This window comes from Triturus cristatus, chromosome 1_2 (assembly GCF_964204655.1).
Source record: "Triturus cristatus chromosome 1_2, aTriCri1.1, whole genome shotgun sequence".
NCBI lineage: Eukaryota > Metazoa > Chordata > Amphibia > Caudata > Salamandridae > Triturus > Triturus cristatus.
In genome coordinates, this window is record NC_140580.1 from 1,175,927,267 (window position 1) to 1,175,953,250 (window position 25,984).

At 52.6% G+C, this 25,984-nt stretch overlaps 1 protein-coding gene across 5 annotated transcripts in view; it reads right to left on the minus strand.

The window, feature by feature from the left end:
• Positions 1–25,984, minus strand: part of PHYHD1 (phytanoyl-CoA dioxygenase domain containing 1) — a 151,431-nt gene that overhangs the window by 77,326 nt on the left and 48,121 nt on the right. For all 5 annotated transcript variants that reach the window (XM_085614035.1, XM_085614033.1, XM_085614032.1 and 2 more), the window contains exons 5-6: positions 3,439–3,486; positions 307–362 (exon numbers count right to left, since the gene is read on the minus strand). In XM_085614035.1, the coding sequence (XP_085470161.1) occupies positions 307–362; positions 3,439–3,486 (104 nt within the window). The remainder of the gene's footprint in view (positions 1–306; positions 363–3,438; positions 3,487–25,984) is intronic.

Consider the following 25,984-nt stretch of genomic DNA (forward strand, 5'->3'; position numbering starts at 1 on the left):
TCTTAGCACCACTGCACCCTATGCCTGTCCTGTGCCACCCCCTGTGCCAGCACCTTCCTTCTCATGCTGCGGCCCTCCCAGCCCCCTGCAGCCTCTGACCCCCAGCAGTTTCCCCTCCTCCCATGGCTTTTCCTTGGTCCCTCCGAGGTCTTACCTCACTCCTCTGCCCCTTGTCCCTCTGCACCTGCCACCTTCCTCCTGGTAGAAGAGGGATAGCATTGTATGATGGCAGTTTTATGCTGCTTCATGCCCCACTGTGGGGCTGTGTGTGACGTACATTATCAAACAGTACACAGAGGGACTGACCTGGATGTTCTGAGAGTATGTGACTTGCTTGAAGATGGGCTCATAGGCATGCAAAGCTGGGGTAGGGAAAAGGACATGTTTAGAGATCATATATCCAGCCCTTCGCCCCTCCCTGTCACACCACAGTCCCTCCCACCTGTCAACAACCCCAGACTACATCAGTAGTTGCACATCTCTGGCTTAGGCTGTCACACCATATCCGACACCCTGATAGCAGGCCTCAGGCAGGAGGTACCACACTCCCACACCACATGCGGGATCCTCAGAGCAGACATTGGGAAGGAACCTTCACACCCTCACTCACCACACCAGACATCCTCAGAGTAGGCCACTAGCAGGAAGCATTGCAGCCTCACACCACAACTAACCTTCAGAGCAGACCTCAGGCAGGAGGTACCACACCAGAGATCCTCAGAGTAGACCACCAGCGGAAGCATTGCACCCTCACACCACAACCAAGACCTTCAAAGCGGACCTCAGGCAGGAGGTACCACACTCACACCACATGCGAGATCCTCAAAGCATACCTCAGGCAAGAGGCACCACACCAGAGACCCTCAGAGTAGACCACTAGCAGGAAGCATTGCACCCTCACACCACAACCGATCTTCAAAGCAGACCTCAGGCAGGAGGTACCACACTCACACCACATGCGAGATCCTCAAAGCATACCTCAGGCAAGAGGTTCCACACCCTCACACATCACACCAGAGATCCTCAGTAGACCACTAGTGGAAGCATTGCACCCTCACACCACAACCGACCTTCAAAGCAGACCTCAGGAAGGAGGTACCACACTCACATCAAATGCAAGATCCTCAAAGCATACCTCAGGCAAGAGTACCACACTAGAGATCCTCAGAGTAGACCACTAGCAGAAAGCATTGCACCCTCACACCACAACTGACCTTCAAAGCAGACCTCAGGCAGGAGGTACCACACAGACCACATGAAAGATCCTCAAAGCATACCTCAGGCAAGAGTACCACACTAGAGATCCTCAGAGTAGACCACTAGCAGAAAGCATTGCACCCTCACACCACAACTGACCTTCAAAGCAGACCTCAGGCAGGAGGTACCACACAGACCACATGAAAGATCCTCAAAGCATACCTCAGGCAGGTGGTTCCACACCCTCACACCATATCTGAGATCCCCAAAGCAGACATCAGGCACCGAGCCTTAACAGCCTCACACACCACACTCAAGACCTCCCAAAGCAAATGTCAGGCAGGAGGTATCGTACACCATACCCAAGATCCTGAAAATGAGAGTGCATTCCAGGGTCTCTCTCTACAAAGAGCTAGGAGGGTTCTTGGAGTCTGGGGTCTAGCTGTAGTAAGAGACGGGAGGGGTCTTGGAGGCAGTGTCTAGCTATAGTAAGGTAGGAGAGTGGTCTTGGACGCAAGGTCTAGCTGTAGTAATGGAGGCAGGGTTTAGCTGTAGAAATAGATGGGAGACAACTGGAAGACTGGGTCTAGCTGTAATAAGAGAATGGAGGTATCTTGGAGGCAGGGTCTCCCTGTAGTAAGAGATGGGAGGGGTCCTGGAGGCTGGGGTCTAGCTGTAGTAAGAGGCGGGAGGGGTCTTGGAGGCTGTGTCTAGCTGTAGTAAGGTAGGAGAGGGGTCTTGGCGGCAGGGTCTCACTGTAGTAGGAGATGGGAGGTGTCTAGGAGGCAGGGTCTAGCTGTAGTAAGATAGGAGAGGGGTCTTGGAGGCAGGGTCTAGCTGTAGTAAGACAAGGGAGGGGTCTTGGAGGCTGGGTCTAGCTGTAGTAAGATAGGAGAGGGGTCTTGGAGGCAGGGTGTCACTGTAGTAAAAGTTGGGAGGGGTCTTGGAGGCAGGGTCTCACTGTTGTAAGAGATGGGAGGGGTCTTGGAGGCAGAGTCTCACTGTAGTATGAGATGGGAGTGGTCTAGGTGGCAGGGTCCAGATGTAGTAAGATGGGAGGGGACGTGAAGGCAGAGTCTAGCTGTAGTAAGAGACAGGAGGGGTCCTGGAGGCAGGGTCTCACTGTAGTAGGAGATGGGAGGTGTCTAGGAGGCAGGGTCTAGCTGTAGTAAGAAAAGGGAGGGGTCTTGGAGGCAGGGTCTAGCTGTAGTAAGAGATGGAGGGGTCTTGGAGGCAGGGTCTCACTGTAGTGAGAGATGGGAGGGGTCTTGAAGGCAGGGTCGAGCTGTAGTAAGACGGGAAGGGGTCTTGGAGGCAGGGTCTAGCCATAGTAAGAGAGGAGAGTGGTCTAGGAGGCTGGGTCTAGCTGTAGTAAGAGATGGAGGGGTCTTTGAGGCAGGGTCTCACTGTAGTGAGAGATGGGAGGGGTCTTTTAGGCAGGGTCTAGATTTGGTAAGAGAAAGAAGGGGTCTTGGAGGCAGGGTCTCACTGTAGTAAGAGATGGGAGGGGTCTTGGAGGCAGGGTCTCACTGTAGTAAGAGATGGGAGGGGTCTTGGAGGCAGGGTCTAGCTGTAGTAAGAGAGGTGAGTGGTCCTGGAGGCTGGGTCTAGCTGTAGTAAGGGAGAGGAGGGATCTTGGCAGGTGAGTCTGGCTGTAATAAGAGACGGAGGGGGCCTTGGAGGCAGGGTCTCACTGTAGTAAGATGGGAGGGGTCTTGGAGGCAGGGTCTAGCTGTGGTAAGAGAAAGGAGGGGTCTTGGAGGCAGGGTCTCACTGTAGTAAGAGACAGGAGGGTTCTTGGAGGCAGAGTCTAGCTGTAGTAAGACAGGGGAGTGGTCTTGGAGGCTGGGTCTAGCTGTAGTAAGGGAGAGGAGAATCTTGGCAGGTGGGTCTAGCTGTAGTAAGAGATGGGAGGGGTCTTGGAGGCAGGGTCTAGCTGAAGTAAGAGATGGGGAGTCTAGGAGGCAGGGTCTAGCTGTAGTAAGAGAGGGAAGTGGTCAAGGAGACTGGGTCTAGCTGTAGTAAGAGAGGTGAAGGGTAAGGATGGAGATTGTAAGCTGAAACCTGACTGTAGTAGGAGAGAAGAGGGGTGTGCAGACGGCCTGTGGCCAGGTTGTAGTATGAGAGAAAGGCAGGAGGTGGATTCAGACAGGTGGTGACTGGGTGTAGTAAGAAGAGACAGCAGGAGGTAGTTAGTCGACAGCAGCTTTATTTATATCCATTGAGTAAATTTCTACTCACCATGCCCCACTTTGTTCAAGGAGTTCTCCTTTGGAACCAGGAATCCACCTGAGAGAAGAAGGCAATGAAAAACCCTGTCAGAGGGAGTTAAACACACAACAGTCCATTGAGAAGAAGAGGTGGTCTGAGCTGCAGAGGACTGAGGTCTCACATGCCAGAGCCTCTACAATTGCGGTAGGCCTGGGGAAGAGTCAGTCTATGTCCAAAATGTCTCAGAACAGCCCACAGGGCTCCCCGTGCAAGAGGGAGGTCTCAGAGGCAGGTTCTAGTTGTAGTAAGAGAGAGGAGGGGTCTTGGAGGCAGGTTCTAGCTGTAGTAAGAGAGGGGAGGGGTCTTGAGAGATTGGAAATAGCTGAAGTAAGAGAAGGCAGGGGTCTTGGAGGCAGGGTCTAGCTGAAGTAAGAGAAGGGAGGGGTCTTGGAGGCAAGGTCTAGCTGAAGTGAGAGAAGGGAGGGGTCTTGGAGGCAGGGTCTAGCTGAAGTAAGAGAAGGAAGTTGTCTTGGAGGCCGGGTCTAGCTTAAGTAAGAGAGGGGAGGGGTGTCGGAGGCAGGGACTAGCTGAATTAAGAGAAGGGAGGGGTCTTGGAGGCATGGTCTAATTATAGTAAGAGAGGGGAGGGATCTTGAAGGCAATGTCTAGCTCAGTTAATAAATGGGGTCTTGGAGGCTGGGTCTAGCTGTAGTAAGAGAGGGGAGGGTTTATTTTAAAGCTGGATCTAGCTATAGTAAGAGAGCTGGGAGATCTTGGCAGTAGTGTCTCGCTGCAAGAGGGAGGTACAAGTCAGAGAAAGTTAGTCACATGTTCGGTCGTATCTGACAGGCAGGGGCAGTCATTCACAGGCCAGGCTAGCAGCGGACAGATTAGGGCAGTCAGTCACACCTATAAAGGTCTGGCACAGTCACAGGCCAGGCTGATCTCTGAATGGTGGGAAAGTCAGTCACATGCCAGGATCAAACCTGACTGGCTGGGAAAGTCAGATTTATGCGAGGCTAATATCTGACAGGTTAGTACAGTCAGTCACAGGCCAAGCTCGTCCATGACAGGCTGGGACAGTCAGTAACATGCCAGGCTCGTCTATGACAGGCTGGGGCAGTCAGTCCCAGGCCAAGCTCGTCCATGACAGGCTGGGGCAGTCAGTCACAGGCCAGGCTCATCAATGACTGGCTGGGGCAGTCAGTCACAAGCTAGCCTCGTAGCTGGCAGGCTAGGACAGTCATCACAGGAAGGCCAGGCTCTTCACTGGTGAGCTGGGTCAGTCAGCCGCAAGCCAGGCTTGTCTATGACAGGCTGGGGCAGTCAGTCACATATCAGTCTCACATTTAAAAGGCTGGCACACTCACATGCAAGGCTGAACTCTAGAAGTCTGGGGCAGTCAGTCACTAGTCAGGACACTGGGGCTCCCCTGTGGCACGTGCTGCACCTGTGTGGCCTTCTTCCCCAGTGCTCCTGGTGAAATGAGGAGCCTCAGTTGAGAGGGGCACCGCTGGCCTCTTCTAAGTCGACTCCCTTTCAGGCTGCCTGGATCCAAATGCAAGAACTTACCACCTCATGGTCCCAGTTTTGTCCTGGCAGAGAGCAAGTCCCAGAGCCAAGAGACAAACCAAGAAAGGAGAAAGGTTTGACACAAGACTATGAACCCAGAAATAAATATAAAGTGATGGTTCTTGTCGAATGATGGAGGCAGCAAGTTATGCTGGGTCCTTGGTAAGACATGCAAATGTAAAATAGTTTGAGGTGTGTAATTATAATGAGGGCACTGCAGCCCTGCAGGTTTCTGCACCGGTGCATGACCCAGGGAGCTCTCTCACTTGGACTGACTCTTGTGGTCTGCAGGTCTCATGCAGGTTTCTGCAGTTGGTGCATGACCCAGGGAGCTCTTCAATCAATCAAGGGTTTTCTAAGCGCAGCTACTCACCAAAGAGGGTCTCGAGGCGCTGAGGGGAGGGGAGGCCCAGGTCCCGGATGTTCACGGTGATCCGAAGAGCCAGGTCTTGAGGTCCTTCATGAACTTGGAGTGTCAGCATCTGTCTGAGGTGGAGAGGGAGCGTGTTCTATGCCTTGGCCGCTAGGTAGGAGAAGGAGCGTCCTGTTCTGATCTTAATGGGAGGCACCGTAGCAAGGGAGAGCTGGGCTGTGCGGAGGGATCTTTGGGGTGCGTGGAATGTGAGGCGGTGGTTCAGGTAGGCAGGTCTGTTGTTGTAGAGGGTTTTGTAGGCGTGAGTGAGGAGCTTGAAGGGCATTCTCTCATCGATGGGGAGCCAATGCAGAGTCCGCAGGTGTTGGGTGATGTGGCAGTGGCGGGGTAGGTTGAGGACTAGGCTGGTGGAGGCGGTATGGAGTCTGCGGATGAGGTTCTTGATTCCCGAGTAGAGCAAGGTGCCATAGTCGAGTCTGCTGCTGATGAGGGCGTGGGTGACAGTTTGTGTGTTTGAGGGAGATCCATCTGAAGGTCTTTTGTAGGAGTCGGAGGGCGTGGAAGCAGGAGGATGAGACAGCGTTGATTTGGCGGTCCATTTTAAGTTCGGAGTCCAGGATGATTCCAAGGCTGCGTGCGTGGTCAGTGGGGGAGGGAGGGTTCCCGAGGGTGGGGGGGGGGGGCACCAGGTGTTGTTCCAGGCATTGGGGTGTGGCCCCAGGAAGAGCACTTCAGTTTTGTTCGTGTTGAGTTGTAGGCAGCTGTTCATCCACTTGGCGACTGCTTCCATTACCTCTTGAAAGGTGTGTTTGGAGACAGGTTTGTTGGCTAGGTAGGCGATGAGTTGGGTGTTGTCTGTGTAGGATACAATGTTGATTCTGTAGGATGTGGTGATTGGGCGAGCGGGCCATGAATAAATTTAGACTTGTAAAAGCGCAATCTTAGCCCAAGGGCGTCAAGGCGCTGGATGCAAAACATCAGGAGACTGTGAGAAAAAGAGCATGCTCATACTGAAGAATCATGAAAAAGCCAGGTCTTTAAGGCCTTGCAAAATAGTGGTAGCAAGACCTCACTAAAGATTTCTACTGGAAGGGACTTCCACAGTTTGGGCGCCGCAGTGGAAAAGGCTCTGCCACCCCATTTAACCTTCTTAAACCTGGGAACAGTGAGTAGGTTTTTGTCCGAGGACCGAAGGGATCTGGTGGGAGCAGAATGATGGACAATCGACTTGATGCCCTCGGAACCAGAGTCATAGAAGGCTTCATGAGTCAGGCATAGGATCTTAAAAATGATCCTACGGCCCATCGGGAGCCAGTGCAGAAGCTTGATCGAGGCCGTAACTGAATTATGCCTAGGGAGATTCAATACCAGCCTGGCCGCGGCATTCTGCACCATCTGTAACTGATGAATAAGACCTTTATTAATGCCCAAATAAAGGGTATTGCAATAGTCCAATCTGGACGTTACCAAGGCCATGACGGCCTGCTTGCGTGCTTCAAAAGAAAGGTAGTGGGAGATCTTTGAGAATCCTGATGATACCGAAACAGGTGGAGACAGTTCTGTTTACCTGAAGATCCAGAGAGAGGGCATTGTCCACAATCACCCCTAGGTTCTTCCCATGAGAACCTGGACAGGGGCAGACACCAAGTGTGGCCAACCACCAGTCACTGGACCAGATTTCCCGATTAATCCCAAAAATCAAGACCTCGGTCTTCTCTCCATTCAGTTTCAAAAGAATTTCCATCATCCAAAGGGAAACTGCCTCCATGCAGCTCCTAAAATTGAGGGCAGAACCTTTTACAGTATGCGTTATGGAGACCAATATTTGGGTGTCGTCCGCATAGGACATCACTACTTTTGCAAGCGGGGCCACATAGATATTAAAGAGTGTAGGGCTCAAAGAGGATCCCTGAGGGACACCACACTGCAAAGCTTTAGGGGCTGAAAAGTACTGGCCTAGCTTCACCCTCTGCTCACGTTCACCTAGGAAGAAGGCAAGGAGACTCAGAGCAGTACCCCCGACACCTATCTCTCCAAGGCGAGCCACCAGCCTGTGAGGAGATAGAGTGTTAAAGGATGCGGTGAGATCCAAAAGCACCAGAAGAGTGGTATGGCTGGCATCGACCTGAGTCCGGATGTTGTTAAAGACTGCCGTCAGGGCTGTCTCTGTACTATGATATCTCCTGAAACCATGTTGAGAGCCATCCAGGAGATGGTGGTCTTTTAGATATGTGCTGAGATGGAGATTTAGATAGGCCTCCAAAATCTTGGCAGGAACGGGAAGCAAGGAGATTGGTCGGAAATTTTTCAGTTCGCCAGGATCTAAAGAGGGTTTCTTCAATAGTGGTTTGACAACCGCTATCTTCCACAGCGAAGGATAGACACCCTCAGAAATGGCGGCATTCATGACTTCCGTAAAAGGAGGGATCACAATCTCCCGGCACGTTTTTAACACCTTAAGCGGGCAAGGATCTAAAGGGGAGACTGAGTTGACACGGTCCAGGAGCCTATCCGTCCCCTCCAATGACATGGGGGAGAGGGGGGGGGGGGGGGGGAGTAAGGAGCCTGGGAGTCAACCCCAAGGGGAGGACCTCACCGGAGGGAATAGAAGTTTGCAATCCAGACCTCATACTGGAGTTCGCTGTTTCCAACAGGGCTTGAAAAAAATCCAAAATTTTATCACGGATTTCCTGCGAAACCTCTGAGGGATCAGATACCTGCGGGGAGATGAGAGAATTAATGAACTTAAAGAGATCCCTATAAGATTTCAGGGAGGCGGTGACAATGGAAAGGTATAATCTCTTTTCCTCCATAATGGCCGCTTTATAATCTTTCAGACATTGCTTATGTCGTTCCTTCTCAGGGGGTTCTAAGTGAGCAAGCCACGACCTCTCCTGTTTACGACAGCCCTGTCTGAGTTTTCTGAGTCTCTCTGTGAACCAGGGAGCCGAAGGCCTTATTCTTGCTGAATAATGCTTCTTGACCGGAGCAAGGGAATCCTTTGCTACTGTCAATATTTGAGATAGCTCCACGGCAGCAGAATTGGCATCAAGCTGCATGGCGGGCTCCAGCTTATTAAGGAAATGCGAACGTGCATCCTTATTTATAAGGTTAAAGGTCCTTCTTTCCTCCAGTTTCCTGTCGCTCGAGATAGGCGATACTGACGCCTGAAAGTATAAGTCAAATGGGACAGCAAAGTGATCAGACCAGGCTAGGGGGATAGGCTGCCCCACCTTTGGCCTGGGATCATTAGAAAAAAACCCTGTCGAGGGTATGCCCCGCAATGTGAGTGGAACTTCCGATCAGCTGCGCAAAACTGCAGCAGCCCAGAGTTTCCAGGAGGCCTTGAGTATCCCTACAGGAGGTATTCTCTAAATGGAAATTAAAATCCCCCAGGAGCGTAATGTTGGATCTCTCCAGAGAAGGTTCTACCAGTTTGCTAAGGTCCTGACTGAAGGATGTCCTAGGGCCCGGTTGCCTATAGCATAAAATGCCAGAAAAGCTTTCCGTGGGGTGAAGGTTGATGGAAAAATAGTAAGCCTGATAAAGATCAGAGGGAGTAGTCAGAGCCTGCGTCCGACAAAAAAGAGCATCTCTATACAAGATTCCTAACCCTCCTCCCCGCCGGCCTCTTCTATCCAATCTAGACAAAGTGTACCCCGAAGGGATAGAGTCTACCAGATCAGGGCCGGACGCATCCGTCACCCAGGTTTCTGTAACAAAAACCCAAGTCAGTTTTCTAGCTGAGACAGTCTCTAAAAGCAATTTTTTTTTTATAATAGATCTAGCATTTAAAAGAAAGCCATGATTAAAGGGGGGCCTAATGGCAAGAATACCTGTGCAGTTCTTACTTTCCTCCTTCCAGCTAATATTGCAGCCTGTGCACCCTTGGTATAACTTCCTGGAGAGGAGCTCAGGGTCCCATATGTGGTGACAGGGCAGCGCTGCCGGTCGAAGATCTAACAGACCCTCTCTGGTGTGGCAAATCCTAGACTGGAGACCTAAGGTGAGACAGGCGGCATCCTTGGCACCTGGCACGGTCGTGGCACAGACGGGCGCAGACAGGCTTGCCTTTGGCGCGCCAGCGGCGTGCCCGCTGCACACAACCGCTGCGCGATGAGCCGCCCATGGTATTTAAATAGGGAAAAGCGCTAGAGCACTAAATGATCTCCTAGCTCTGCCCACGAAGTCCGGAAGGAGCCTAAGTATATGCCGGCACCCTCCACAACAAATGGGAGAACCCGCGGTGGTATGGGGCGCTGGCAAGAAGGAAATAGCAACAGGAGGTAACTAATGTAAGTTTAACGTATGGGCACAGTGACAGGTTTAATAAAAACAGTTAAAAAAACATAGCATGCAATTCAGCATGAGCAAGTGATTCCAGCGCGTCCGCTCGCGGCGAGCCGGCAATGGTGTTTAAATAGGGAAAAGCGCTAGAGCGTTAAAGCCATGTAGACTTTGAACAGGGTGAGGCTTATGGAGGAACCTTCGGGTACTCCACAGGCGGTCGGTGTGGGATCCGAGAGTAAGGGTGGAAGTCTGATCCGCTGTGTTCTGCCGGAGAGGAATGAGCAAATCCAGTCGAAGGCCTTGTTCTGAATCCCTGCGTCTGTGGGCTAGGGTACGGTGAGAGACTGTGTTGAAGGCTGCAGAGAGATCCAGAAAGATGAGGGCCACAGTCTCCCCTCAATCGAGGAGGGAGCGGATGGCGGTTTCGGTGCTGTGGTTTTTCCTGAAGCCGGTTTGGGAGGTGTCAAGGATGTTTTCTTCAATGAAGGAGGCGAGCTGGCTATTGATGGCTTTTTCGATGACTTTCACCGGACACGAGAGAGTTGGGTCTTAAGTTTTTGAGGTCAGTGGGGTCCGCCGAAGGTTTCTTCAGGAGAGGGTTGATCTCTGCGCGTTTCCAGTTGTTGGGGAAGGAGGAGAACTTGAAGGAGCAGTTGATTAGGCAAATCTCGGGATGACGATGTTGGCGGCTCTGTGGTAGATATGATGGGGGCAGAGGTCCATGGGGGCTCCAGAGTGGATTGACTTCATGGTCTTCAGGGTGTCCTCTGTGGTGAGAGTGGCCCAGCTGTCAAGTGTAGGCTGCGTGGTGTTGAGAGTGGGAGGTGTAGGTGGTCGTCGAAATGGTTGTATATTGTCTTAATTTCATGGTGGAAGAAGGAGCGGAGTTTGTTGCAGAGGTCCTAGAAAGGGGGGGGGGGAATGTCTGGTCTCACTGTTGGGCGAATTCTTTGATACTTCTGAATAATTCCTTGCGGTTGTGTGCGTGGGTGGAGATTCTGTCCTGGAGTGCTTTCTTCCTTGTGTTTGATGAGCTTGTGGTGAGCTGTGGTGGCTGCTTTGAATTCTCATGGCCTGCTTAGGTTTTGGAGTTCCTCCAGATCTTTGAGGCGTCTGCGGGTACGTATGGATTCTCGGAGTTCGGTGGAGAACAAGCTTGCTCTCTTGGCATATCTGCTGGAGGTTTCCTTGAGCAGGCGATGGTCCTGGCGCAGTTGGTGATCCAATTGTGCAATGTTTGGGCTGCACTGGTTGGGTCTACGTGGTGCTTGGGGTGGAGCTGCTGAGTGAGGCGGTAAGCTGGTTGTCAGAGATCTTGTTCCTGTTCCTGCATGAGAGGGTGAAGTGGATGCAGCAACGGTCCGTCCATGGGAGTTTGGAGGTGTTGCCGAAGGTGATGGAGTTTCCCGTTGTGAAGGTGGGGATGAGGATTTGTCCTAATGAATGCCTGCCGTGGCGGCAGGTAAAGGGTCAGTGGGTGTCGATTGATGAGGACTGCTTGGAGTTGTTGTCCTGGCCAGTGTTGAGTGCATAGTGGCCCGAGGAGCTGTATCGCTGGCAGGTCCGAGGTCCAGGGTCCTGATGCAGGTCGCGGTCAGGTGCAGATGGGCTTGCCTTTGGCGCGCCAGCGGCACTGCCGCATAGTGGCTGCCATTAAGTAGCAATCGGGGGAGGGCGGGACAGCTGGGAGGTAGGAGCATCTGGGAGGGTGGGGACCCTACCTCATGAGTAACAAAGTGAGTTTTGGCTCTACCCCAGAACCTCCACAGCAGTGTCGGCATCCCATGCCTCGCATCCCTCCCCAACATGGCCAACTCATGATACCGCTGACCCACCATAAGAAGGGAGCCAGGCGAGGGAATTGTGGCCTATGTTCCTGGACGAACCTCCAGTCTCTAAAGTGCTGCAGACTCTGATAGAAATGGGTAAAGGTCGCAGAGGGATTTCCCATGTCTACCGGGCGATATGGGATGATAAAGTGGTTGTGGCGCTACCAATCCAAGCAAAATGGGAAGCGCTGACAGGGACGAGATTATGGAAAGGGAATGGGCTAAAATTCATGAGAGGGTTAAACAAGTGAGTGCGAATACAAGATTCAAATTAATCCACTTTAATTATATCCATCAATGTATCTGACTCCCAAGATGCTACATAAGATTTAGCTGCAGCGTTCAGGGCAGTGTCCTAGATGTGGTGAGATGGAGGCTGCGTTTATCCACATGGTCTGGGCTTCTCCTGAGCTACAGCAATATTAGACGGGGGTGCTGACTGCGTTGCGGGGAGTAACAGGATGGGAGATACCAAGGGACATCCGGGTGGTGTTGCTGGGTTTACTGCCCCGTCCTAAGAATAAGAATCTTAGCAGGAAACTTGTCCTTCTGGGACTGGCACTCGCGAAAAGGCGCATTGCCATTTCGTGGTTGGGTCGCAGACCACCCAAAGTAGCGCAGTGGGTACGAGACACTCAAGAATGGGTGACTGGTGAAGTAATTTGAATGCAGCTGACTAGACAGGACGGAAAGTTAGAAGAGGACGTGCAGGCCTGGAGGGCAATGGTGTCTGGTCAACTTTATTATAAATGCCAATAAAGTTATATAAAAAAAAAAAGTGGGTAGCCGGCCCATCCCACAGCCTGTTTTTTTTGTTCTGCGCAAAGATGCCACTGGAATCAAGATATCCTGGCTGAAGAGGGGTGAAACACCGAAACCGGTCCTAGGATGCTTGTTTCCAGTCCAGGGAGGACCTGGCCTGGCAGTTCGGGCTGGACTGTTCCCATTGGCCACAGGGTCAAGACTGATTTGCATTTTGCTGGGTCCAAACTGGAATGGCATGGTGATCAAAAAAATTATGGATTTAGGCCCAGATCTCTGTACTGGGGTGAATGTATGACATTGTTCTGCATTCTGTCCATCTATAGTTCTTTTTGCATGTATCACAGAACAGCCATAAGGAAGTATTTCCGAAAGCTGCAGAGGGGCTCAGCTCATGCTTGGGCACCCTCTCACATAAAACCAAGCACTCTGCCTTCAGGATTGTCAAGGCCTGCCATAGGAGTGGCTTCAGGTTTATATGTGTTTGTATATATGTGTGGATATAGGTAGCCTATACCACTGTAAGGGGTGCAAGCACACCCTTACCCAGGCTGCAGTAGCAGACCTGTGGTGTCATTTTGGAGTGCTTCCCAGGGGTGGCATAATATATGCTGTAGCCCCTGGTAAGCCTCTGAGGTACCTATGCCCTAGGTACATAGTATACCATATACTAGGGGCTTATAAGGCACTCCAGAATCCAATTAGATATGTACATGCAAATCATTTTAGAGAGGAAGCAGCTAGGCTGTGGTCCTGATTAGCAGGGCCACAGCCAGACTAAGGTCGAAAAACAGTGAAACACCAGCAAAAAGTGGGGGTACCCATGTGAAGCAGATCCTACTCTCCTACACGTACAAGCTGCCATCAGTGCAGGCAAGAATTGGGAACTTGAAGTAAGGAACACCGTCTGGGCATACCGCATTACACCCACCCTGTCCCCTTGAAGATTCTACGTGGCCGGGAGCCGTTTACACGTGACAATACTGTTTGGATGAGCCTCACATTACAAAGCAAGTGGTCCCCGGCAGTGGTCAGAAGTAACTTGGAGAAGGCTCAGAAACTCTATACGGACAACTACAGCAAGAAGCACGGGGTGAGAGACGTATCCTTAGTAAAAGGGGAATGGGTCAGAGTGAAGCTGAGCCAAATGCGCAGGAAAGGAGACAGCAAGTTCACCGAGCCCCTACAAGTCAAAGAAACATACTCTCGTTCTGCTCTGTTAAGCGACGGAAAGATATGGTCGCACAGTAGAATGGCCAAATGCAATAAAGTGATTGGATGGAACAAAGACAAATCATCTACAAGCACCAGACACGCCTATTGGGATCTGGATAATGAGGAAGACGGACGAGCTACATGCACACCAAGCAGTGATACAATGAGAAACAGAAAGTGCTGCTCACACCGCAAAGGAACAGAGTAATTCTGAAACTAAACAACACAACACATCCCAAGAATGCTATGACACCCGCGAACCACACACCACACAGGGAACTCCCATGGCTCACAACAGGGGCCCGGGAGAGAACACTGGGGAGGCCAGTTCACACGCAAGAGAGGCACTAGGGACACGGGTACCCCTCACACGCACCCGTACAGGTAGAGCCAATGTATTACCTAAGAGATACAGAGAATTTGATGTGCAATCGCCATGTTATCACGCAATGTTTGCACCTTGTAGGTTTCCTTCCATCCACTGAGGTAAACCCTTCATATGAAGCATGTAGCAAGGTACGGTTTCCGGGCGCCTCAGGGCATGGGCGCCTAGTTGCCAAGTTTCGAATAAGCAGAGCCACCGCTCCATTGTTATGTTGTTAAAGGGGGAAGATATGTGGTGTTGCGGTCTAGTTGTTTATGACCAGGTGACCGCGCAAGGCATGCCGGGAGTTGCAGCGGCCATTAGGCGTGTAGAGCGCGAGTATCGCGGCGGCCCGCACTCTCCCTCCGTGACGAATAAAGTTATAGTGTTGTGCCTGCAACGAGTCTCCGCTCTTCATTTCCAGGGGGAGACTCGACTTCACAGTGGGCTGCCTGGCTACGGAGGGGCAGTGAGGTTTGCAACAGTTCTTTGTATTTAAGGGGTACTGCTCTTTTCTGCTAACAGTTGGTGCATCTCTCTTCACCACAGCATTTCTTCTCTGTGTTTGCGCAGCATGGAGCAGGGTACCGAGATTCCTGTGGTGGCTGGACCCAGTTCACAGCCTCCTGCTGAGGCTCTGTCACTGCAGGCCATTCAGTCAATGATAAAATCTGTGATGGCTGCTGCTTTTATGGAGCTTTATGGGTTCAGGGCCCCTATTCCACAAAACGCCAGTGGCTGGACTCCCATGGAGGCAGTGAGGGTGAGGATGACGACCTCAGGGGTCGTTAAGTGCAGGGCCATGAGCTGCGAGAGGTTCTGCAATACATCAAGGACAACATGGCCTTCCCAGCTCCCACTGTGGATGAGTTGTCGGACGATTCTTTGGCCAGTATCGGCACACGGAACCAGAGTCCCTGCCCCTCCATGCCTCAGTAAAGAAGGAGATGGACAATGAATAGATGGAGGTGGACAAACCGGCTTTTCCGCTTTATCGGTCGAAACGCTACGCCATGCAGGATTTCGCAAAAGATTTCCCTTCCGCCATGAAGGTTGACTCCCTCATGGCTGGTCTGGCTTTCCAGGGTTCCATTATTTTGGAGAATAAGTCCCCATCGGACCCGGTCGACAAGAGCGTGGAAACTGCTGCTAAGCGGTCCTATGCGGCAGCCAACTTCTCCATCCGGACGTCCGCCTATCTATCTTACACAGTCCAATCTCTTCTGAAAGACTTCCAATCCTTGTCTGAACTGTTGGAACAAGGCACTGACGTCCTTCCTACTCTGGGGATTATGGAACAGCAGACGCGACGCTTGTCGGCTATCTCCGACACCCTGTGGGCCCTCGCCGCAGCTGCTACCCAGGCCTGTCGCCATGTCTGGCTCCATCACTGGTAGGCAGATGCTGCCCAGAAGGTGTTCCGGATAAAGATCTCCTTTTCAGGGACAAAACTGTTTGTCGCTTCCCTGGAGGAGATGGTTAAAAAGTCTGTAGAGGACAGAAAACTATTGGCTCCTGTCCATCCCTCTCGTGGCTGTTTCTTTGGTCACAAACGTTCTTTTGCTCCTGCTACTCCCAGGGGTGGCGTGCCCTTTAGTGGTCGGGGCACCCTGTTCTTCAACAAATCCCAGTCTCAGCATGCTGCCTCTTCCTCCAAGTCTGGACTGTCCTCGGATCCCTGCTCCCGGGGCTGCGGTGGGCGGATGCCTGCGGAATTTCATCACGGCCTGGGAGTCCTCCGTCTCGGACTAGTGGGCCTGGAGGATTGTCCGGGAGGGCTACACAATAGTGATCGACTCCCCTCCTCCGGACACTTTCCTTTCCACCCCGCTGCCTTTGGCATCAGGAAAGAGAGACTGATGGCCGGAATCCAGGACCTCCTCGTGAAGGGAGACATTCGACCAGTTCCAGCTTCTCAAAGGGGTTTGGGTGTCTATTTCATCCTCTTTCTGGTGAAGAAGGTATCTGGGGTATTTCAGCCAGTGCTGGGTTTGAAGCGGGTTAATTCTTTCTTTTCCCATGTAAAATGTAAATGCTCTCGTTGCAGGAGATCCTACCGCTGCTGGTTCAGGGAGAGGTGGTGGCTTCCCTGTATGCCAACCTCCCTGTGCCCATACGCCCGTCTTCCCAGCGTTTCCTATGTTTTTGTGTGGGGGGCTGGCACTTTCAGTTCCGGGTACTTCCTTTTGGTTTGTACTCAGCCCCACGGGTCTTCACTGAGGTTTTGGCCCCCTTGGTTGGTATTCTCCACGGGGGAGGGATTAGGGTTTTCCCAGATCTGGATGATTGGCTGATTTCTGCCTCTTCTTTCTCTAAGGGGACTCATCCCGTCCAGAGGGTCTGCAAGGTCCTGTCCGCCCATAGGTTCCTTATCAACCTCCAGAAGTCTCACATGTTGCCTTCCCAGGACTTGGTGTTCATCGGGGGTAGCCTGGACATGATCAGGGGGATGGAGTTTTTGCCTGTGGAGGGGAGGAACACTGCGGAGGGACCTGGGTTCTCCCCTGGCCCGGGATTCTGCCCCTGTCCATCAGTGGTTGAGGGTTCAGGGGTTGATGTCAGCTACCATCAATGTACTGCCGTGGGCTCGCCTTCATTTGAACCAGTTAGTGAACCATCTCCTGTCCCAGTGGACTCCCTGTTTGGAGAATTACGACTTCCCGGAGGTGGTGTCCCCTCTGATTCGTGCCGATCTGGGCTGGTGGTAGGTGGAGACACATCTTCCCAGGGGGTCTTTCGTTCCTGGTGACCCCTGCAAGGACAGCCAGTGCAGAGCGAGCCCTGAAAGGACAAGCACTGCACAGCAAGGGGGGTGGTAACCCCTGCAAGGACAAGCACTGCGCAGTGAGGTGGGCAGGGACCACTGCAAGGACAAGCAGTGCAGAGCGAGGGGGGTCAGTGACTCCTGCAAGGACAAACATTGCACAGGAAGAGATACACTGACTCCTGAAAGGACTAGCACTGCACAGGGAGTGGGACAGTCATATCTGCAAGGACAAGCACTGCACAAAGGGGGTGTGACAGTAACCCCTACAAGGACAAGCACTGAACAGTGAGGTGGACAGTGACCCCTGCAAGGACAGGCAGTGCAGAGCGAGGGGGACAGAGACCCCTGCAAAGACAAGCACTGCAGAGCAGGGGGGGGGGGGGACAGTGACCCTGCAAGGACAAGCACTGCGCAGTGAGGTGGGCAGGGACAAGCACTGCACAGTGATGGGGGACAGTGACCCCTGCAAGGACAAGCACTGCACAGTGATGGGGGACAGTGACCCCTGCAAGGACAAGCACTGCAAAGTGGAGGGGGGGCAGTGACCCCTGCAGGAACTAGCACTGCACAGTGATGGGGGGACAGTGACCCTGCAAGGACAAGCACTGCGCAGTGAGGTGGGCAGTGACCCCTGTAAGGACATCCTTGGCACAGTGAGGGGGGACAGTGACCCCTGCAAGAACAAGCACTGCACATTTGCTTGCTTTCCAACATAAACACCAAGCAACACACCTAAAACCACCGTAAGTGCATCCACCTATTCACTAAGAACCAAACTAAATTTTGATCACTTAGAAAGACAACTAACATCCAGTACAGATCTAGACACAAAAAAAATCCATTCAAAAACTAGATGAGTAGCTACAGGAAGCCTTTGATATTGTTAACAACCAATAAGAACACCACAACAGAGGGAGGTGTGTTAGAGCGACAAGATGGCGGTCACTCTCTAAGAGTGCTCAGAACCCCTCCTTCATCCACTCTCATCCTTAGGCTCCTCCATTACCAGAAATCTCTCTTAACCACCCTGTAGGAGAGTAGGATCTGCTTCTTATAGTTATCCCCACTTCTTGCTGATGTATCACTGTTTTCGACTTAGACTGACTGGGATACTGCTATTCAGGACCCCAGTCTAGCTGCTTTCTCCTCTAAATTGATTACCAGTACATTAGGTACACTCCACATTGGCTTCTGGGGTACCCTTGTAAGTCCCTAGTATATGGTATACTATATACCCAGGGCATAGGTACCCCAGAGGGCTCTCAGGGGCTGCAGAAAGTATTATGCCACCCCTGAGAGACCATTCAAACTGACACCACAGGTCTGCTACTGCAGCCTGTGTAAGGTGGTGCATGCACCCCTTACTTAGATATAGGTTCACTATATCTATTCTAAATCACTGCACATATAAACCTATCAGTCACCCCTATGGCAGGCCTTATCAATACTGAAGGCAGGGTGCTGGATTTTATGTGAGAGGGTGCACCTGCATGGGCAGAGCCCCTCTGTAGTTCTCGGAACCTATTTTCCGGGGTTGTTTGTGATGTAGTCAACCATATATATTTAAGGGCATTTAACCTTGCGGTAAATGCTAACATTAAAACGGCTGCTTAGAAACATGTTGTGTTTGGTGTCAAACCCCTTGGAATCATACCTCCCCGCCAGTAACTGGCGGGGGAGGTATGATTCCACCCTTCTAGAGGGATTTATGTGAAACACCGGTACACCCGGTACCAGCTTTCCTGACCCTGGCATCACAAAATGGATGCTGCCAGCCAGACACGAGTCTACCCTCCTGCTGCTCAGCCAAGCTTGAGCAGGGGAAAGCTTGACAATAGGTTTCCCGTCACAGGGAGGTGTGACCACCTCCCAGACAGGATTTAGTGTATTGGGGCTGGGTGGGTGCACGCAGAGTGTTTGAAGTCTGCACTGGGGCACATTTGGTGTCCCTGTGCATAGTTTAGTTCAAACCGGTTGCAGGAGCCATTTGCTCCTGCTCTGGCGTGAAACTGGACCAAGGACATGGGTGTAGCCACCCCTCTGTCTTGACCCTCTCATAGGTGGGTCCCCAGAGTTTGCCCCATCCCTTCCTTGGGTATAAAGTAGGAACCCCTGACTACAGGACTTTAGATTTTACCTGGACAAAACTCTGCTACAGAAACCAAGTACTTCGACGATCTACACTACGCTGGATGACTGAAGAATCTCCCTTGGAGTAAAGGAGTTACTCCCCTGCAGCAGCAGGCACCTAAACGCATCTGACCGATTTGCATCTCCTGAGCTCCTGAGGACTCCGAAGATTTCTGCAACACACGAGGTGGGTTCCCGAGGTCTCTGGGGTCAATCTGCTCTCTCAGCAATTCAAAGACCAGTATTCTTTGTGGGGACTTTGTAACCCGAACCCCTGTGCACTTTTGCAGCAGCATATGCTTTTTGGGCAATTCCTGAGGCTGTGCTTTAGGCTACTTGTAGTCCTCACCCCGAGCAGTATTTCCACTGAAGATTTCCAGCCTACACTTCACGAGTGTTCCGTGGGCTGGTATTTTGTGATTCAGCTCAAGGTCCCTTCACGATCCCTAGTCCGTTGGCCTGTGGGTCCCTGTGAAGGTAACTTTGACTTTCAGTGGGCTTTCCTGGTTGCTCCAGACGTGACCTGAATCTCCATAGCTTGGAGAGTCCCCAGGACCTTGCTGGTCCTCACCGAAGCTCATTTCCTCTGCCCGCTTGGGTTGCAGTTGCCAAGGCTTGTTGGTGTCCAGTCCGGACACTGACCCCCCAGCACTCGACATCCTTCATGGAACAGCTCACCTCTGGACTTTGGTCATAGTCGACGTCTCCTGGTCCCCGTGGCTGCAGAGTCAAGTATTGCATCTTCTTACCTGAAGCACCCGACTTCGGTGGGCATTCGTCTATCGATCCCCTGGTCACCCTGAAGTGACCCAGACTGTGTCCCCTCTGCTTTCAGGTTCTTCTCACCTCGGATCCAGGCTTGGATCCCACCGGACACTTTTCATCTTCCCGCTAGCAGCACTTTTCCGCATCACACCATTGAAAACGAGGAAGGTTTTCGACACCACTTGACCCCTATGCACCAGGCTCCTCTCGGATAGGTAACACGGGTATCTCGGTACTCTCAAGGGTGCCGGCCTTAGAACCTTCTATGTTCCAAGGGGTTTGCTTAAAGTCCTCTCCAAAGTGTCCTTAATCTCTAAAATTCCAACCGTGACTTTCCCATAGAGTTGTACGGAGCTCGCGCCTGTGTTCTCACACTGCACCCATCCTCCGTGGGTCCCCTGTGTCACTACTTTGGATGGTCCCTTGGGATCCCAGCGATTCTACGTGCTCTAGGCACTGTGTCTAGTTAAGTCGTGGTTGTTATATCACTTTCTTAGTATATGGTACGGTCTCTCCCTGGAGCCCGCTGTGTATTGTGCCATTTACTGTCGTTCTAGTGATTGACTATTATGTGCTTTGTTCTCTAATCTCATAAAGAGGTTAGTAGAGTGTTTAGTAATAAATACATATTTTATACATCTCGTGTGATTCTCCTTTCATTTGGTCATTCAGGAGGTCCTGATCTGGTAAAACAAGCCGCTTAACATTCTTTCAAGACTTAGCCTGAAGGCTGCTCTCCACAGCTACCACTAGGATAGCTTTCTATAAAGGTTGTCTTTAACCTAATCATCAATAAGGGTCGTTTGGACTGGTGCAAGGTGCCCACTTCAATTAGTGGACAGCATATACCAGGGCAACTTCTCACACTCCATGCAAAAAGGCAACCAAAGCAGCAGTGAGACCGAGGAGTGCACTGAGCTGAGGAGCAGACAACCGTAACGCCGACGCATGGCAGTGACCGAATGGCAGCAAGATGGTGAAGAGGTGCAGTGGTGCGTTGAAGGGGCGGGCGGGGCCCTCCCGCCTGGCGTCCTTCGCCGGATGCCCTGCATGCCTTAAAGTCTATCAGCAAGAGGTGGAATTCTATGGACCAGTCCCATGGCCCAACAAGATGGTGGCTGATGTGCAGGAGGCGGTGAGCTCTACCGGGGTACTGAGCAAGACCGGTGAGGTTCCGGGCAGAGGCAGCCGGATGGTCGCACCGTCCGACATCGTGCCGGAGACCGCCATGCACCCTCTGCCCTCTCTGCAGGTGGGGGGTGATTGCTGCAGGGCAGAGACGGGCAAGGCAGTGCACCATTGGCGGCCCCCCCAGGCAGCAGTATTGTGGGCCCGGTGAGGCGAGCGAGACAGCTTGAGCACTTCGGCCGCGGCTGATTCCGGACCCATGGTGCGGATGCCAGACTCCAGCTGTGCACGGGGACCCGGAGATGACAAATTTCTGCACGAGGGGCACCAGAGGTGGAACTGACCGCCCTTTCTGTACTGATCAGGGGCCTGAAGAGGGTGAGTGGCAGCATGGCAGCGGTGCCAAAGTGATGACCGGCAGACCTCCTGCTCACCCAGCCTATGCAACGTACTGACCACAGAATAGCCAAGTGGGCTGGTTTCTTAGATGTGGGACTAACTGGTGGTTGCTGCAAGACTTTTGGGCCTTGCCCCCTGCTAGTATCTGGACTGCCCTGAGGAGTTGGGAGGCTCTCTCCGGGGCAACCGCCTGGCACCCTCTGAATTGGGGCCACCTGTCTCATATCCCACCCCTCCCCTGGCATTAGGGATGGCACACTGTTAGACCTGGCACCTTGGCGTGAGTTTCCCTTCCACTTTTTGATGGTGTGCCTCGATTGTTTTTCTGGTGTTGTCCGCTCAGGGCGCTGCGCCACGGCTAATCCGTGCCGCAGCGCAAGTGCTCCCTAAGATAAAGTGTTCATCATTGGTATACATGATTGGTTTATTGGATTCACTGTCAGTTCCCAGTAAAGTGCACCCGGAGTGCCAGGGCGTGTGAATGCCAATGCCGCTAGTGGGCTGCAGCGCTGGTTGCGCCACCCACACCAGCGGCCATGTAAAATGTGTCCTGGGTCTGCCACTGCCGACCCCGCGTGCAGTCCCGTACTGTCACGCTAGCTGGGCAAGTGCACACACTTGCCAGCCCCCAGAACCTTCCCTTAGCCTCATGTTAGTCACCCCTATGGTAGGCCCGCGGGCAGGGTGCGTTGTAGGTGTAAGGTAGGACAGGCCCTGGTTGTGAGGCCTGTCCTAATAGTGAATCACCGCCATCTTCGTGGTTCACTATTGCAAGGCTACCTGTTCCCCTTAGGCCAGATGAGCTGCCGGAATTATTACATCCTATAATCCCAGCAGGCTCAGGGAACATGGTAGAGAGATATGTTTAGTATGCCTGAACTCGGAATGATAAAATACTTCTTGTAGTCAAGTTTATTTTACTATCCTGGGTTTGTAAATACGACTTTTTAGAAAGTCCGTATTTACTCGCTTAACCATCTCAGCCCGCCTCTGCTGTGCGTGTATCTGACTGTGTGCGCTATGTGAGTGACAGGGCTGGGGGGATGACAGGTAGCGAATGGCAGGAGAGCACCTTGGTGGGAGGTGGGGGTGCCCCTTGGACTCGGAATAGGGCAGTGCTCCACCACCACAAAGCTGGCTCCGCCCCCTGGGGAGCGACTGATGACTCAGCCTGCACCTGGCCCCGGACGGGCGAAGCGCTGTCCACAAGGTGATCCTGAAAGTACTTGTCCCCTGAATGCCGGCTCCACCTCCTGTGGAGTGGCTGATGTGCCTGCCCCTCACACTGAAAGCAGGAGTCAGAGTACCCCCAACAAAGTGCTCAGGACGGAGAACGACTATGCGAAGGCCCCCCTGGCCTGAAAGAACAAAAGAAATGTGGTATAAAAGTAGGAGCCCTGCTCCTTGCAAATCAGAATCCTGTTTACCACAAAGGACCTCTGCCCGACTAGAAGGAGAAGAAGACGCTGGAAGGACTGGCCTGCTGCTTGCCTTGCTGAGAAAGGAAAGGAAAAAGTCTTGCTGAAAAGACTTTGCTACTTTGTGCTTGAACATTCTCCAAGGGCTTGATCTGAGCTTGCCCCCTGAACTGAACCCCAGGACTAGTGGGTTCTCTGCTTTTGCTCGTCCTCCAATTCGAGCCGTGTGTGCATCCCGCTGGAAAGAGACTGCGCCCCTCATCGCCCCCTCCTAGGGCCGTGACACTCAGGAGCTTGCCTGCCTCTACCCCGTGAGAGCCCCGCTCCGTCCGGAGCCGCTCTCTGTCCCCGGGCTAGGTTGCCTGCACCCCTGTCATCGCCTGCCACTGGAGTGCGCTGAACGCGCTGTCACCCCTCCCGCCGGAATCCGTCCGACGACTGTGATCTACGCCGGGTCAACCAGCTGCACTGACCGTGCCCTGTGACCCCGCTTTGCTATCCCCGGACATCTCAGGCCGCGCCGCCCCCGCTGTGGAGACCCCCCTGCACCGCCGTGCTAAGGGTCGCTGGCCGCGCCTGCCTGCTGCACACACCCGCTGATTGAGGATCCAAAGACACTACCCCGAAGCCGAGAGTCGCTCCGATCTGGGCAATTCTCTCCTCGCAACAGTGCTACAGGAATTCCAGTATCGGGCTAGGGGCCCGCACCGCCTTACTTCCCCGTTAATCCTCACCGCACGCCCGTCTCACCGCCGCTGCCCGGGAGCCACCGGGAGGAGCTGTGCACGGCGCGAGTGCGCCCACGACCGATGTGAGAGCCGCGGTAGGCCGGAACGTAAGTCAAAGACTGGAATCTCCCAAGTGACATTGAAAAGAGACTAAAGAAGCATCCGCTTAAAGAACCGTTTACCTGCTTGATAATCTGGTGGCATAGAAACAACGTTACTGGTCTTGTGATAAATCTACATATTAAGATAACTATTTTTATATAAAGAACCGTATTTTCACATACCTAAGCCTGGTGTCCGTTTCTGGGGGGATTGATGTATTTATTGTGTGTGTGGTTACAAATGCTTAACTGACTATCGCCTGGAGAATAGCCTTGGCTGCTCACGCCACGCACCTAGAGGGTGAGCAAGGGTCATTCCAAAGGGGTTATCCTGCGCCCTGACGTAGAGGAGAGGGTCCCTGCTTGACACAAGGGCATCCTTGCACCAACCAGAGATCCCCGTCTCTAACACACACCTGGCCTGTGGATCGGCAGGGAGGCCAGTGGGACAGGTGGTGACCAGGCCTCCCTACAGCTGGGCTGGCCATGAGGTGGAGGGTCTTATCTGGGAACAAACCGGTGGGGTGTTGCTACACGCGACTGGATTCAAGGACACACATACCAGGACCCCGTGACCCCCGCGGGGTCTTGTCTTGCCTCCTGGGGCCTGCACTCCAGCGTCTATCACCCTGATGCAGCTGCCGGATCCTGAGTGAGGTGCGGGTGTCCCGGTCCCTGCGGTGGGGACACTGGACCGGTGTTGGGCGGCAGTTCTGTTTGGACTCTGGGGCCCTGAGAGAATGACACAGAAACACCCTCAAGCGAATTAAAGAGGGGTGGCCCGCTGGGCACGTAAATAACCGTTTGGTGGGGCCATTCCCTAGACTGGCGAGGAGGAGGGCCATCCATCACTCACCCCACGGATCGGTGGTGTGGCAGACGGCCCCCCCACCCCCAGTGGAAGTGACCTGGTCTGCTCGCCACGCTTGCTGTAGCCTGTATCTGGCTTGGCTGGCGCGCGGCCTCTGTCCAGACGGGGTGGAGTGACCTGGACTGGGACACTGTAAGGCAGTGCATCTGGAGCGTAATTAGAAACTCTCCACAGTTAACAGGCCGGTAGAGTCATCCTACCTTTGTTGCAGAACAGCCCCCAGGCTCCATTCGCTATGGTGAAACCACCCCCAACTGAAACCCGAATTGATCAATATACCATGAATGGGACCGGAGCTAACGAAGCTGCCCAGGTTAGGGCCCCCCTCCCGGACGGATATCTCCCTGTGATTCTACAAGCTATACATTCCTCACAAGATTCGGTGGAGAACAAAATAGGAGAAGTGCAAGTTGATATGGCCCTTATAAGACAAGACCCCCGCAACGTCACGGCTCGCAAAACAGAAGGTGCATCCTGCCTGTTTCGTTCACCACTTAAAAGAACAGGTTACGCGACTCCAGCCCCACACTGCACAGACACGCGGAACACGCAGAGTACTGCTCACGTCGTAACAACCTCGGATGTGTGGGTATCCCCGAAGAGGCAGAACCTGGACAAGTAGCAACCTTCGTCGAGACCTGGATCAGATCCTGAATGCCAGTAGATAGCGTATCAGCACGTTTTAGTCATGGAGCGGGCCCACCGAGCTCTTGCACCCAAACTGCCACCGGGTGCCCCGCACTGGCCGATTATCACCAGGATTCTCAACTTCAAGGACAGAGATGCTATCCTGCAGGCAGCCCGCTCCCAAGCAATATAGTCCTATCAGGGACACAAAGTCCTGGTCTTCCCGGACTATACCAGAGAAGTCCAGGCGCAGGGAAGACTATGTGAAGGTCAAGCAGAAGTTACGAGCCCTCAACCTTCAATACAGACTTGTATTTCCAGCTCATCTCAAGGTGGTCTTCCAAAATAAAACGCACTTCTTTGATACCCCAGAAGCGCAATTGACCTGGGTGACTAAGGAGCATCCTCTCTGTCCCCGCATGACTACCTCTACCCCGAGCCCTGATCCGGAGCCGTGGCACCCATAGGCCCCAGACCTCAGAAGCAGCGCACCTACTCTCGCAGAGGATGTAACAACCACACAAAGCTCCAATGAACTGTCCGATCTTCTAAAAGCCACGAGTTGGCAGCAAAAGAAGGAGCTCATCTCGTTACTCAAGACAAACTGGCAAATCATTTACACAACCAAAGCAGACATGTTAAACATTTAAAACAATGGAAAAACACCAGTACCAAACCTTTTAAAAAAATCCCTCCAAGAGTAGGCTAACCCACCTCTGCATTCCTTCCAACACATATAACAATGATTTTATGGACCTGGTCAAAGCAAGCAGGCCTGCCGGCAGCTCTGACCCTTTCCACCAAAAACCTTCAAGAAAATTCTTCTAACTACCTCTGCTGCCACACCATTAAGAAGAAGAATCAATGATTCCTTAAATATGAGAATATTTCCAGAAGAACTACAAAAATCATACACACGCCCATTACTAAAGAAAAAAACCTGGATGCCCTTAACCCAGATAACTACAGACCAATTACAAATGGACCTTTCCTGGGAAAACTGATAGAAAGAGCAGCATTCACCCAGATGTCACAATTCATTGAAGATAATTCCATACTTGCAGACTTCTCAACGGGATTCAGTCGATAAAGAGGCACAGATTCTGTAATCGTTGCCATCTGGAATGACCTTAAGAACACAGTTGACCGCAATAGGGTTGCTGCACTACCTCTTGGACCTCTCAGTTGCCTTTGACACGGTTGACCATGACACTCAGATGCAAAGACTCCATGAAGG